Source organism: Rhinopithecus bieti, unplaced genomic scaffold, assembly GCF_001698545.2.
Source record: "Rhinopithecus bieti isolate Rb0 unplaced genomic scaffold, ASM169854v2 scaffold_7580, whole genome shotgun sequence".
NCBI lineage: Eukaryota > Metazoa > Chordata > Mammalia > Primates > Cercopithecidae > Rhinopithecus > Rhinopithecus bieti.
This window is the reverse complement of record NW_016805470.1, coordinates 742,223-757,188: the sequence shown is the minus strand read 5'-3', so window position 1 is coordinate 757,188 and position 14,966 is coordinate 742,223. Positions and strand designations below refer to the sequence as shown.

General features: G+C 49.5%; 1 protein-coding gene across 2 annotated transcripts in view; it reads right to left on the bottom strand.

The window, feature by feature from the left end:
- The window catches only part of TGM6 (transglutaminase 6), a 55,086-nt gene that overhangs the window by 28,398 nt on the left and 11,722 nt on the right, over positions 1-14,966 (bottom strand). For both annotated transcript variants that reach the window (XM_017872544.1, XM_017872545.1), the window contains exons 2-9: positions 12,994-13,167; positions 12,184-12,426; positions 11,009-11,127; positions 9,601-9,729; positions 7,910-8,087; positions 7,210-7,348; positions 4,198-4,301; positions 3,874-4,116 (exon numbers count right to left, since the gene is read on the bottom strand). In XM_017872544.1, coding sequence (XP_017728033.1) covers positions 3,874-4,116; positions 4,198-4,301; positions 7,210-7,348; positions 7,910-8,087; positions 9,601-9,729; positions 11,009-11,127; positions 12,184-12,426; positions 12,994-13,167 — 1,329 coding nt within the window. The remainder of the gene's footprint in view (positions 1-3,873; positions 4,117-4,197; positions 4,302-7,209; positions 7,349-7,909; positions 8,088-9,600; positions 9,730-11,008; positions 11,128-12,183; positions 12,427-12,993; positions 13,168-14,966) is intronic.

Sequence of the window (14,966 nt, the reverse complement as noted above, 5' to 3'; positions counted from 1 at the left end):
AGCGAGACTCCGTTTCAAAAAAACAATTAAAAAAATAAAATAAAATAAAATAAAATAAATATTAAATGAACTAATGCATGGACATTGCTTGCCATTGTGCTTAGCAAGTTCTAGATACTATTATTATTATTTTTGTTAACCTAGAGGTGAAATCACGTTGCCCACAGTAGGCAGTCAATAAACAGTAAACAATAGTATAATTAAACAGTGGCAGTGCAGTGCAGAGTGAGGAGCATGGGCTCCGGATTCTGCAGGGGAGTTCTCCCTTACTAGCTATCTTCTCTGGCTGGGTCAACTTGCCTCTCTGTGCCTCTGTCTTCTCCTCTGTAAAATAAACGCTGTATCCGTGTCTCACTTAAAAGCTCATGGTAAGGGCTTTGTAAACATTTGTTACATAAAATAACTACATAACTTGTGAAAATAGCCAGCCCACAGCAGGCGCTCAGTGACAGTGATTGCCATCACTGTCATCATGTAACAGGATGTTAATTTCTCCTGTGGCTTTTTTTTTTTTGAGATGGAGTTTTGCTCTTGTTGCCCAGGCTGGAGTGCAGTGGCACGATCTTGGCTCACTGCAACCTCCGCCCCCCAGGTTCAAGCGATTCTCCTGCCTCAGCCTCCCAAGTAGCTGGGACTACAGGCATGCGCCACCATGCCCGGCTAATTTTGTATTTTTAGTAGAGATGGGGTTTCGCCATGTTGGCCAGGCTGGTCTAGAACTCCGGACCTCAGGTGATCTGCCTGCCTCGGCCTCCCAAAGTGCTGGGATTACAGGTGCAAGCCACTGCACCCAGCTGATCATGGCTAAATCTTAGGACAAAAGACCCACAGATCTCATGTTTTTTTGTTTTGTTTTGTTTGTTTGTTTGTTTTGTTTTGTTTTTCTTGAGACAGGGTCTCACTGTGTTGCTCAGGCTGGAGTGCAGTGGCACAATCTTGTCTCACTGCAACCTCCGCTTCCCAGAATCAAGTGATCCTTCCACTGGAGCCTCCTGAGTAGCTGGGACTACAGGCACATACCACCATTCCTGGCTAATTCTTTTGTATTTTTTGTAGAGATGGGGTTTTGCCATGTTGCCCAGGCTAGACCCCACGTTCTAAGTTCCAGAAGCTCCCAGCAGAAGGGACCCAGCCATCAATCTGTAGGTCTTATCAGAGAGGTGCCAGCTCAGAAGAGGCCTTATCACCTACTACCCTCATCCATAGCCCACCCCAAGACAGTAAGAAGATGACTAAAGTGGAAGATGTCTTTGACAGTCCAGAAAGTGCCATGTTCCTGGAGATAGGAGCTAAAGTGTGAGTTGGGGGTGTGTGTAGGTGTTTAAAAGAATGTGTTAAGGGGCCGGGCGCAGTGGCTCATGCCTGTAATCCCAGCACTTTGGGAGGCCGAGACGGGCGGATCACGAGGTCAGGAGATCGAGACCATCCTGGCTAACACGGTGAAACCCCATCTCTACTAAAAAAAAAAACAAAAAACTAGCCGGGCGAGGTGGCGGCGCCTGTAGTCCCAGCTACTCAGGAGGCTGAGGCAGGAGAATGGCATAAACCTGGGAGGCGGAGCCTGCAGTGAGCTGAGATCTGGCCACTGCACTCCAGCCTGGGTGACAGAGCGAGACTCTGTCTCCAAAAAAAAAAAAAAAGAATGTGTTAAGATTTGGGGGTATCTTCAGCAAGAAATGACTGGCTGATCAAGATTGGGGGTGCCTACAGAAAGGGAAGTTGGTATTCCCCTCCCTGTGGGAGATCTGTTCATCCCGTCTTACTTACTAAGCTGTGTACTACCTGAGCAGGGAGAAGAGAACTGAAGAGAGACAGCAGATGGGAGACAGCCAGTCAAGACTGCTCCTCCTACCCACAAGTGTCAGGTTTCAGTTCCCAGCCTTGGAGTGGGAGACAGTGGAAGTTAGGGTGGGGCACCACAGCCTTGTAAAACCTCAGCAGAACTTGGGGACAAAAGTCACCATGCATCAGAAAGAAACTGTGTTGAAAAGGCCCAAATAGCACAAGAAATCAGCAGTGTCTACAGGAACAGCACAGAAATTAGCCTTGATGGCAGCAGGTTGTGATGGAGCCACCATCTGTCCTCAGCAAGCATAGATAGGAAACTAGGGCAGCAGTACCCGCCCACTTAGCCGGCACTGAATCCTCACCCAGTTAAGACAAAGGCATCTGCTCTCTTCTCTCCTCTTTTCCTCCCCCTTAGCCTAACAGTGCTCTCAGCATTGGTAGCACACTAGAGACCACCTGGGAGCTTTAAAAAGTCCCGATGCCAGAACCACATCCTGTAGAGACTATGATTCAATTAGTCAGGGGTGCAATCTGGACTGCTGAGGTAGATTAAAAATGGCCATAATGCCTTGCAACTTCCCACCCCTTGAATCTGGATTGGGCTCATGAATTGCTTTGACTAATAGAATGTGGCAGAAGTGACATGGTGCACATTCTGAGCCAGGCCTCTAGAAACTTCACAGCTTCATCTCTCACCTTCTAGGAATGTTGCTGCTATTGGGACAATAGCAAGGGCTGGCCTGTTGGGACAAGAGAGGCCAAGTGGGAACACAGACCCAGCCATCTCAGCAGTCCCATGTGACAGACATATGTGAGATCCCAGCCAACACCACCTGGAGATGAACCATCCCAGCTGAGCACAGCCCAAATTGCTGACCCACAGAATTGACCAAATAAGTAATTATTGTTTAAGATACATAACTGAAACAGCTCCCTGGATAATTCAAGTGTGCAACCAGGGGTCAGGTGCAGTGGCTCACATCTGTAATCCCAGCACTTTGGTAGGTCGAGGTGGGCAGATCACCTGAGGTCAGGAGTTCAAGGGCAGCCTGGCCAACATGGTGAAACCCCATCTCTACTAAAAATACAAAAATTAGCCGGGCATGGTGGTCGGCTCCTGTAATCCCAGCTACTCGGGAGGATGAGGCAGGAAAATCGTTTGAACCCAGGAGGCACAGGTTGCAGTGAGTTGAGATCACATCATTGCACTCCAGTCTGGGCAACAAGAGTGAGACTCCATCTCAAAGGAAAAAAAAATGTGCAACCAGAGCTGTCAAATATGATGCTAGAGAGTAGAAAAGGGAGGTGAGGAGGTGTTCAGAGCAGACTGTGTCTCCTCTTTAGCAACCTTCCAGGGTCATTGCTCTAGCTTGTGCTCAGGGGACAGGAGGAGACAGGGTCTAATTCAAGTTTGAGCTTGAAGTCATAATTACTTGGTGACATGGCTTTAACAAGCAGAAATGGTTGAAAATATGTTAATCAGATCATAACATTGCTAAGGAAACTGTTACACAGTGGGAAAGGGAGATTTTTAAAGTGTATAGTTGGAAGCAGCTGTAAGAAAAAATATAACTGTTTTGTTTTTGTAGCCTAACAAGTAAGGGCTCTTCAATAAACCAGTGGCCATAAATTGGTATCATGGCACAGGCCCTGGCAGATGCTAAACAGGAGATGGTATTATTATTTGTCTGAATTGGGCCTGTGCCACGCATTTGTCCTAGGTGTTCAATAAATAATACCTGCTACTATCATCATTATTACTAGTAGTGATTATTATTGTATGTGAACATACCTAATGCAGTGCCTGGTATATGGCAAGTGTTCAAGGAAATGTAGCTATTATTATTACATATAGGAAATCTTCTAAGGCAGAAGAGGTGCTTAGCAAACAGAGCAAGTTATTAATGTAGCCTAAATAAAGGCACTTGGCTCAGAGCACAGAGACAATGTGCATGGAAGCTGCTGTCAGCGTCATACACATGGGGCGGAGCCTGACCCCAGGCTACCCGCAGTGGGATCTCTGCAGCACATGGGCCATCCTGGGGAAGGTAATAAAGGTAATAAAGGCTTCCATGTGGCCCTTACCTTCTGGATACTTGTAGAGGTCAGTGATGTCCACGCGGGAGTTGCTGCCCACCGCCTTGGTGCTGATGCATCTCCCAATCTTCTTTGTGTCCGAGTATACACGCTCTCGGCTCTCATCCTCATGCCATAGCCAGGTGATGTAGTCGGCGTTGACCTCCGCAAACACGAAGGGGCCATCATGGGCCAGGTGCACATCGCCCTCACGGATGGCGGTGACTGAGGCTGGGCCGCACCGGAACACACCTGGGCAGGAGGGGTGGGCATGAGCAGCATGGGTAAGGGAAAAGCAGAGGTCTGGAACCTATCCCACCCAGTTGAGCATACCTTCACTCTCCTCCTGCGGGGTGGCATCCAGAACCTGCCAGCCATTGTAAGAGGGGCCTAGGTCCTGCCGGGCAAACCAGCTCTCATTCCAGACATGGAAATTCCTGTCACAGAGAGAGAATGGGTGAAGCTGCCTAGAGTGAGGGCATAGGAAGGGAAGATCCTACTGAGAGGCAGGCCCTGGGCTCCCTACGCTGCACAAGAACTGTGGCTGCATCTTGTGAATCATTCATTCAACCACACTAATGAGCACACGGCATGCATATATGTTTGTATATATGTGTATGTGTGTATACAGATGTGTATGTATATTTATCAAGAACCTGTTGTTCAAGGTACTGTAACTAAGACAGAAGATCCTTACTCTCATGCTGCTTACGTTCTAACAAAGGAGACAGGCAAAGCTAAGTCAGCAGAAAAAGAAATGCAAGTGACAATAAATATTATGAAGATAAAGAGGAGCTTGAGCTAGAGAACAACCCCTATAGACCTACTCTAGGTAAATGACATTGAAGATGAAACTTAAGTGAGGAAGAATAAGCTATAGGAAGAGTGAAGGTCCTGAGTGAGACGAGAAAAAGCCTAGTGTGTTCAGGGAGCAGAAAGTATTTAAGTATCTCTGGGATATGGCCAGCAGAGAGGGTAGGTAGGGTTCTGATTATGCAGAGCCCTATAGACCCTGGTAATTCCAGCCTTATTTTTAATTCCCTGTGTTAAAGATGAGAATATGAGTAGGAAACGTGATATCACTTGCTCAAGGTCTTGCAGAAAGAAAGGAGCAGAGGGAAACCTGATTCCTGGTTTGCCTGTCTTGGCATCTTTACAGCCGGCCTCAGAACTCCTTTGGCAGGCAACTGTCTTTTTTGGGGAAAGTATCTTGATTAGCATTTGGGGATTAAAAGTGGGACCCTGATAACCTGGGTGGTGACAGAGTCCTCAACATCAAAATGCAGTGTCTGTGCTTTCTGCATGAAGAAAAGAGAAGGATGTGAGTATTTTGGGCTTCCAGGGAATGAAGAGAACCAAAAAAGAGGAGAGACCAAGGGGAGCAGAGATGGTCTGAGCTGGAGGCCAGCTAGGGAAAGGTTCCTGGCAGGCTCCCCTGGGGAACAAGGATACAAGGCTCTCTGTGTCTCTGTGTTGTGTTCTCTTCACTGTCTCTCCTAATCTGTATTTTAAAATTTTTATTTATTTATTTATTTATTTTGAGATAGAGTCTCGCTCTGTCCCCTAGGCTGGAGTGCAATGGTGCAATCTCAGCTTACTGCAACCTCTGCTTCCCAGGTTCAAGCAATTCTCACGCCTCACCCTCCCCAGTAGCTGGGATTATAGACGTGACACCACACCCGGTTATTTTTTATTTTTTATTTTTAGTACAGATGGGGTTTCACCGTGTTGGCCAGGCTGGTCTCAAACTCCTGACCTCAAGTGATCTGCCAGCCTCGGCTTCCCAAAGTGTTGGGATTACAGGCATGAGCCACCGCGTCTGGCCGTCTCTCCTAATCTTTAGAAAGTTGGCTTTGAGTGGCAGACTTGCACACATGTGAACAGACATTTGAACAAGTTTATTCACTGAAGCGTTGCTTGTAAAAACAAACTTATTTTTAACTGAGGCAACTGAAATGTCCATTCATATGCGATGGTTAGATGAACAATGGCTTTTTCATGTAACTGAGAGGCAGACTGGGTTCATACCCTTATGCTTCCATTCACTAGCTGTGTGGCCTTGGATGGGTTACTTAACCTCTCTGTGCTTCAGTTTTATCATCTACAAAATAGAATCAATGATCTTAACTTATTCACAGGTTGTTTGAAGAAATATATGAGTTAATCTATATACAGCACTTAGAACTAGACCTGGCACAGGCTAGGTGTTTGGTGAGTGTTACGTTATTACTTTAAATATTATGGAAAATAAGGAAAACTTCTTTGTGTATTGATGTGGAATTGTTAAATGTTCCAGCAAGAACAGTATCACATAAAGCTGCCAATACTATTTAAGTGGGGAAAAGGCAGGGAGGCAGTGCAGGTACGGATGTTCTGGTGTCTGCAGAGCATCTCTCTGATAGGAGATGTAGGAGACAGTGATAGTGTTGCCTCCAGGAGGAGGATGGGGAGGCTGGGGAACTGGGCGAGAGGGAGACATCACTGCAACCCATTTTGTACCTTTTGAATATTAAACCACATAAATGTATTTTCTATTTCAGAAAATTAAGTTAGAATGAATTTTATTTTTGGTTTTTGAGACGGAGTCTCACTCTGTCGCCCAGTCTGGAGTACAGTGGTGTGATCTTGGCTCACAGAGGCAACCTCTGCCTCCCAGGTTCAAGCGATTCTCCTGCCTCAGCCTCCAGAGTAGCTGAGACTACAGGCGCCTGCCACCACGCTTGGCTAACTTTTGTATTTTTGGTAGGGATGGGGTTTCACTATGTTGACCAGGGTGGAGTGGAATGGGGTAATCTCAGCTCACTGCAACCTCTGCCTCCTGGGTTCAAGCAATTCTCCTGCCTTAGCCTCCCGAGTAGCTGGGACTACGGTCGTGAGCCACCGCGCCCAGCCTAGAATGAATTTTTTAAAGCTTTATGTGAAGAATTTTGTTTTAACTGAAGAAGGAGTCTGTTTCCCACCTGAGACACACAGCACGGAGAACCGCAGCTGATACGGAAGCAGGAGCCTCCTGATCCGATACGGAAGAGTTACCTGTGCGGATGGAGTTCCCACCCCACCTCAGGAAGCCGCAGATTCCCAGAGAGTAGAACCAGGCGTTCGAGGCAATCAAATCTTGAGGCACCTCCTGACCTCTGAGTCTACATCTCTTGACCTCAGACCTTACATCTTGGAAGAGGTACCACTCTGTCCTCAGGGCGCCTCTCGCTCCCTCCAGAGCCGGCTCAGACTCAGGAGAGCTGGGCTCTGGGCCTGCCGCTCCCTGGTGGTGTTATGGAAGATGACGCCTTACTCCACCTGCAGGGCTTCCGGAGCCCTTGGGCCTGGACTGGGGGCAGGACCTACCACATGCTGTCTTCTGTCAGGTCCTCCAGGGTCCGCCCGAAGGAGTCCACGTATTTGTCCACACTCAGGTTCTGGTCTGTGTCGTGGGCTGAGTTGAAGTTGGACACCACCCGTGTGGCTATCCCCAAGCACCTGAGGACTGCAGAGCAGAGACTGGGAGGCTCGGAGCAGGCGGGACCCCGGCCCCTGAGGGAGGGGCCTGGCTTCCACAGGTGCCCTGGCTCATTTGTGGCCAAGGCCCTCCGCCCGCCATCTTTGTCTGTCTGTCTACTTCGGCAGGTTGCGGGGCTGAGACTCCCATCTCCACTCTCAGAAATGCCACCATCTCCTGCACATTCTCTCAAGGACTTCAGGAGATGCTGCTGCCACCTCATGTAAGCAGACAGGCTTTGAGGCTGGCAGGAGCTTGGAAGCCACCTAATAGAGCCCACTCATCTTCCTGAGGGGACTGGAGGCCAAGGGAGCCACAGGGCTCGCCCAAAGCACTCAATGAATGAGACAGAGGGAGGTAGGTAACTCCTTCAAAATAAAAGATCAGCTGTGAAGGAAATAAATTCTCTGGCTTCTCTCTTCATTAGCCAGACTTAGTTCTCCCCCTTCAATGAATCCATCAATGAAGATGGGTTGCAGCATATGCAAATATATGTAAATACATTTAGATAGAGGAGGCTGGGGGAGGGGCCCTTCTCTCCCAGGGTACCTGTGCACATGACTCCCGCGAAGACCCAGCACTGGCCGTACTTGACGGGCTTGTACCTGCCCTTGAGCCACTTCTGCAGAATGGCCACGCTGCCGCGCCAGTGCAGCGGGCTGGTGCCGCCGCCGTACTTGCCCTGCCACTGTCCTTGCACCACACCTCGGTCATTGTTGCTGCTCACCTGGGCAGAGGAGGGCACGGGTCCACCACCAGACAGGGCTTCCTACCTCAAGAACCGCATCGTGGTAAAATCCTCTCCAACTTTGGACCACCAGGTCAATCGGGGTCACTCTTGCTTTTTAACTGTCTGAAAATTAGGGGCATCTGTGGCCTTAAAATACCTACTTTTTGGTAGCACTTGTCATTTTCAATTATCTTCCATTTGCATACTGCGTTGTAAAAATCATTACAACTTTAGGGCATTTCCTGTGTTAAATGATCTGTTTTGGGGAACTGTTGGCATAATAATTATAGGGACAGCTAACATTTATTCAACGCTTATTGTGTGCCAGACACCACTATGCCAAGAATTTTGTGCACACTATATTAACCTGTTGAAGTTTACAATGTAGGCTTGATTATTATCCTTTTTTTTTTTTTCAGATGTGAAAACTGAGCTTCAGAAGCATTCAGGGACCTGCCCAAATCACACAGCAAGTTAGTCCAAGTGGTGATCCATGAGTCTAGGACTTGGACTCGGGAGCCTAGAGTTCAGGACTTTCACTGTCCTCAGGGCTGTGATGCTCTGCTGTTTGGGACTGTCACTCATGTTAATTCTCTTTGCTCCAACTGCTCTCTGAGGTCTTGAGGAATTAAGAGTATCAAATAGGAGAAATATAGCTTTGTGTAATTTTGGAATCTCAGATACCACCCACTGACCTTAATACCTGCATGTGGTAGAGGGAGCTGGTGGGCCCTGCAGACATCTTTTGGGAGGAAACACCATGGCCTGAGGCCTGTGATAGGTTAAAGTTGTCATGCCCCCCATGGAGAGGTGGGTCTACATCCCACTCAACAGGAGGGGTCCTCTTGAGTCTGGGCTGGCCTGTGACTACTTTGACCACTGACTATGGCAGAAGTGATGCTGTGCCAGTTTCCAGGCCTAGGCCTTATAAGACTGGGAGTTTCCACTTCCTCTTTCTTGGAAGGATTGCTTGGGGCAGGGAGGTGGGGGTGGGGGAGCCATTGCTATGCATGAGACTGCCATATTGTGAGGAAGCGCAAGATAGCCACATGGAAAGGCTGTGTGGAAAGAGTGATGACTGGTGAGTCCCAGCTGCTACAGCCACCCCAGCCCAGGGCCTGACATGAGGGTGAGGAAGCCATCCTGGACGTTCCAGTTCCAGGAGACATGACGTATACGACAACCTAGGAACTGCCAACCACCAGAACCAAAGCCCCAGACAGATGTCCTGTCAAACCATCCCAGACATATGCAGCCATTAAGACACCCCCAGAAGAAGCATCTTGGAGCAGAGACAAACCATTCTCATGGTGCCCTGCCCAAATTCCTAGTCTAAAGAACTGTAAGCATAATAAAGGGTTGTTTTACACCACTGAGTTTTGGGGTGGTTGGTTGTGCAACAACAGCAAATTAAAACAAGGGGTGATGGGAAGAATCACAGGGTGTGGCCCCAGGGTTGGTTGGGGGATCCTTGAGGAAGTACATGTGCAGGGATGAAGGGGCTTCTCACCATGGCGCTGATGACCCTGGCGACGTAGATGGGGTCGTGGCGGCAGGACACGTCAGTGGCTGGGTTGTTTTGGTGACCGGGGCTTCGATCCAGGATGGAGAGGCAGATGTTCAGGATGTCCTCCTCAAACTGCTCCCCAGAGAGGCTGTGCTTAGAGGCTGTGCTTAGTCACCCATATTCCAGACCCTCCCACAGCCCTCACCCCGTCAGTCACCCCATCTGTGCAGGGCAGTTTGCTGCCCCTTCCAACCACCAGGGGCAGCACAGAGCAGCCCCTAGTCTTGGAAACCCTTCCTCAGAGAGTCACCTGGGGAATCAGAACCTCAGCCTTAATCATGCCTCTCCCCTGCTCAACAACCTCCCGTGGCTCCCGACTACCCACAGTAAAGTCTGGGCTAAAATCGATGGCTCTTGAGCCACATCTACCTCACTGATATGCTCATTTGGTCTACATGATGTTTTCAAACACATTTGAATTAGTTAACAATATGTAAAAGCTGGGGGATTTTTGCATACACATTTAGGTTTCTGGTCACTGATAATTTGGAAGGTCTGGCAACAAAAACTGGGTGCTGAGTAGTGGCTACCCCTTAGATGGACCCTAAATCCTTCCCTATATCTTCCCTGTCCAGCACCCGAATCCCGAATGCTTTAAACCCCTGGCCTGCAGGGCAGTGCGCGACTCCTCAGCCTGACAGTCAAGTCCAATCTTCCTTCTGCTGGGCACCCGGAGCTCAGGCAGACAGAACTCCTCTAGCAGACTCAGGACTCCCTACTTCACACCTCCATGTGGCTCTGCTTCTCTTCCCTATGCCTGGGCAGATCCTGCCTCACTGTAGAGACCCAACCCCAATATCATGCAAGCCTCCACAATGGCCGAGGTGGAGGTTCCTTTCACCCTCTTCTGAACTCCCTTTGCTTCCATCCCTATCATTCTTTTTCCTTCCCCTGGTATTGGAACTACTTATCTAAGCCAGTGGCTCTCAGAGCATGGTCCCAGACCAGCAGCATCAGCATCACCTGGGAACTGGTTAGAAATGCACATTCTCAGGCCCTGCCCAAGACCTACTCAGTGGGCAGCTCTGGGGGTGGGGTCCAGCACGCCATCCCTCCTGGGATTCTGATGTATGCTCGAGTCTGAAAACCACTGATCAGAGCTATTCATTTTTCCACAACAATACTGACCTATTCTGTGTCCATACCATGTCCAAAGCAATTCCCCTTCCCCAGGACACAGTGCACACCCTGGCCCAGTGAATAGTAGACAAATGAATGAACGAGTGGATTTTCTCTAGGAGTGAGTACCCCTTGTCCCTCCTGAGAAGAGTGAGCAGACAGAGGGACTCCAGTCCCACCGACCTCCCCATGCCCCAGCCCATGTCCCTGTCTGGCCTGTGCCCCTGGAGACCTGCCCGTAGTTCCAGCCCTGGGCTCGTATGTGCTTCTCCACGCCTCGGAAGATGATGCCGCTGTCGTTGAGCACGTACTCCTGTCTCTCCTCCTCTGAGGCCAGAAACACATCGTCCTCTGAAAAGCAGTCATCAGGCCCGGTGTGGACTGGGGCTCTGGCCTTGTTGGCCTGGGGAAGGGCTGCATCAGGGATCAGCAGCAGGACAGTGCCCGGAGGCTGACTGGGGCAGGAGAGGTCAACAGGCGGCTTGCGAGCTCCCATGCTGCCTCCTTGCCAAACTCCCTCCCCCCCGGCAAGTCTTTATCCAAGCAGGGACCAATCCCCAAACAGCCCAAGACTGAAGAGTTTTATGGGACCTGACACATTAGCCTCATATTTCTTTTTTCTTTCTTTCTTTTTTTTTTTTTTTTTTTTTGGTTTTCTTCTTTTTTTGAGACAGAGTTTTGCTCTTGTTGCCCAAGCTGGAGTGCAATGGCTCAATCTCAGCTTACCACAACCTCTGCCTCCTGGGTTCAAGAAATTCTGCTACCTCAGCCTCCTGAGTAGCTGGGGTTACAGGCATGTGCCACCATACCTGGCTAATTTTGTATTTTTAGCACAGATGGGGTTTCTCCATGTTGGTCAGGCTGGTCTTGAACTCCCGACCTCAGGTGATGGCCACTCGCCTCGGCCTCCGAAAGTGCCGGGATTACAGGTGTAAGCCACTAAGCCCGGCCATATTTCTTAAATATTAATTTAGATCCTGGCCACTCCTTACTAAGGCCTTATGATGTATCTCATACGTTACAAGTTTTACCTCTATGGATTTTTACCATAGTCCTAAGAGGTAGGCACTGTTATTTTTCCCGTATTACAGAGGAGGAAATGGAGACTGGTAGAGGGGAGCAGCTCAGCAGAGCTGGGACTAAACCAAGGCAATCTGATTCCCAAGTCCTGGCTCTTACCCACCCCTGGGCCTCTCCTGCCCACTGGGTCCTCTGGCACAGGCTTTGAAGCACCTGCTACCAGGTTTCTCTGACCATTGCCTACCTCTGCCTAGGCCAAGTACTTGCCCAGCTCTTGGCATTCACCGTCTTGTCCTTTAACCCACCTCCCAGGCTCCCTCCAAGGGCAGGCCCTCCTCTGAGGATGTCTTTTGGAAACACCTCTACCTTGGACTTGGCCACTCCTACCTGCACACCATGGGTTGAAAAGAAGAACAAACTCGCCCAGCCTCCGGTTGCTATGTTTGCGGTGAGAGGAAAGCCTGATGCTCAGCAGGTAGCGGCCAATGACAGCATTGGGAGGGCTGGCGAGACTGACAGTCAGAGTGTTCTCCATCTGAGCCTCCTTTGCTGCTGTCCAGCCCTCACCCAGCTCCAACTCTGATGTCTGGAACACAGCTTTGGTGTGGAGGGCCTCAGAAGCCCGGGGTCCTGGAGGAGGGGAGAGGGACTCAGGAGACCCTGTCCCTGGGAAACCCAGCTTTAGAGAAGCGAAAAAAGCTGCAGGCCTGGAAGCCCCGCCTTCACCCCTAAACTGCTGGGAGGCTTTGGGAGAAGGACCTGACCAAAAGCAAGAAGGCCAGTGGCCGAGTGAGGGTCCACCTCAGCTGCCCTGACACCCCAGCCACTTCCAGGCTAAGGAGAAAGTGACAGCATCCTTTGAAACCAAAGTCTGCCTATGTCGAGCCAGGAAAGGAAAGAAAAGCTTGGGCTTTAAAGTGCTTGATGGTTTTTCATACCCTTCCAGAGCCCTGGGTGTCTGGTACACACAGGGTTCCAGAGACATCATCCCATCCATCCCACTGTCTGCTGGCAGCACCTGCCAACCACCCCCAGAAAGCTGCCACCAGAAGCCTCCAGGGTTCAAGGCTCCATCTACCTACAGGGACTTGCTTCCCCCATAGCCTGAGCTGCTGACTGCAAGGTCTCAGGTTACTGGGTCATAAGACAGGTCCCTCCAGCTGCGGATGAGAAGGGGGTGCTGGCGAGCCCAGTTACCTGTCTCCACCATGAAGATGAGGGTCTCCTCGCAGTCCGGGGCTCTGCTCAGCTCCAGCGTGAGGCTGAACGACTGGCCCCTGCGAACCACCAGCTCAGGGCAGGGGTACTCCTGGGTGTGGTGGGCAGCGCCATTCCTCGACCGCTGCCAGTCCACCTTGGTGACTCTGATCCCTGGGTGGGGAGAGGACAGGGAGATGAGGACACGGCCCTGTGTTTCTCACCCACTCTGGGCTTGTCCTCCCATTCAATCCCAGCCAGTCATTTGTTCATCCAACTGCTATTTATCATATGTCAACAATTCTCTGTTTTGTTTTGTTTTGTTTTGTTTTGTTTTGTTTTGTTTTTAACACAGGGTCTCACTCTATCACTCAGGCTGGAGTGCAGTGGTGTGATCTTGGTTCACTGCAACCTCTGCCTACTGCGTTCAAGCAATTCTTGTGCCTCAGCTTCCCGAGGAGCTGGAACTACAGGTGTACATCACCACACCTGGGTAATTTCTTTGTATATTTTTGGAGAGATGGGGTTTTGCCATGTTGGCCAGGCTGGTCTTGAACTCCTGACCTCAGGTGATCTGCCTGCCTCGGCCTCCCACAGTGCTGGGATTACAGGTGTGAGGCACCATGCCCAGCCTCTTAGTCATTAAGTTCTGTAAAATCACTGCAAAGGTTGAATTAATGAGAACTGACCCATTGCCCTTAGGGAAAATAAATACAGGTTTAGGTTCCTGTGAGCCTCTGGTCCCAACTTATTCATCAATTGATCAGTATATAAATGTGCGTTTCTGTTTAAAGACACATTATTCAGGCTGGGTGTGGTGACTCACGCCTGTAATCCTAGCACTTTGGGAGGCCGAGGTGGGTGGACTGCCTGAGCTCAGGAGCTCGAGACCACCCTGGGGCCATCATGGTGAAACCTCATCTCTACTAAAATACAAAAAAATGAGCTGGGCGTGGTCGTGGGTGCCCGTAATGTCAGCCACTAGGGAGACTGAGGCAGGAGAATCGCTTGAACCCGGGAGGTGGAAGTTACAGTGAGCTAAGATTGTACCACCGCACTCTAGCCTGGGCCACAGAGCAAGACTCTCCCTCTCAGAAGAAACAAATATTATTTAATATATATTGTTGATTCATTAATATTGAACTTGTGGCCAGCAGCGCTATAGTTCATGCCTGAATGTTCACCTAACACATATTTTTCATGTAAGGCACATCGCAGCTTTACTGCTCCTGCTTTTCCTGCTTTTCCTGCAGCTTTCCTGGGAACACGAGACAGCACTTTAGTCCTGTGCTCAGCGGCCATTTTAAACAGAGAAATCACCAACAAAAAAAGCACAAAAATGCAAAAAACCCCCAGTTTTAAATGGACAGACAAAGGTTATTTGTTTATAGTATGAGAGCTGAAACAAGAAGGGAGAATGTTGCCTGTTCAGCTTCAGCTGGGAATATGCGTGTCAGGTCAGGTGACAATTTTTCTGCACTCTGTGCATGTCTGTGAATGGCTAAGAAAGTGCAGAGTATAGATTTTGGATTTAAAAATAAATATTAGCAATGTGCATATACAGAATCCACAAGCATTGAGGATTGACTGTATATTCTCTATGCCAGGCTGGTGTCTGGTGCTGAGGATGTAGATGTGGGCTTGCCTTCAATGCATGGTGTGGTGAGACTGTCTGGCTCAATGGTTATGAGCAGGTCGTCTGGGGGCAGCTGATATGGGTTCAGATTCTGACTTGGCCATCTACTGGTTGACCCACCTTCCTTTCTTTGTCTGAAACTGAGTGTCGCTCTGTCACCCAGGCTGGAGTGCAGTGGCGCGATCTCGGCTCACTGCAATCTCGGCATCCCAGGCTCAAGTGATCCTCTCATCTCCGCCTCCCAAGTAGCTGGGACTGCAGGCACATGCCACCGTACTCAGCTAATTTTTTGTATTGTTGGTAGAGACCAGGTTTCGCCATGTCACTCTGAACTCCT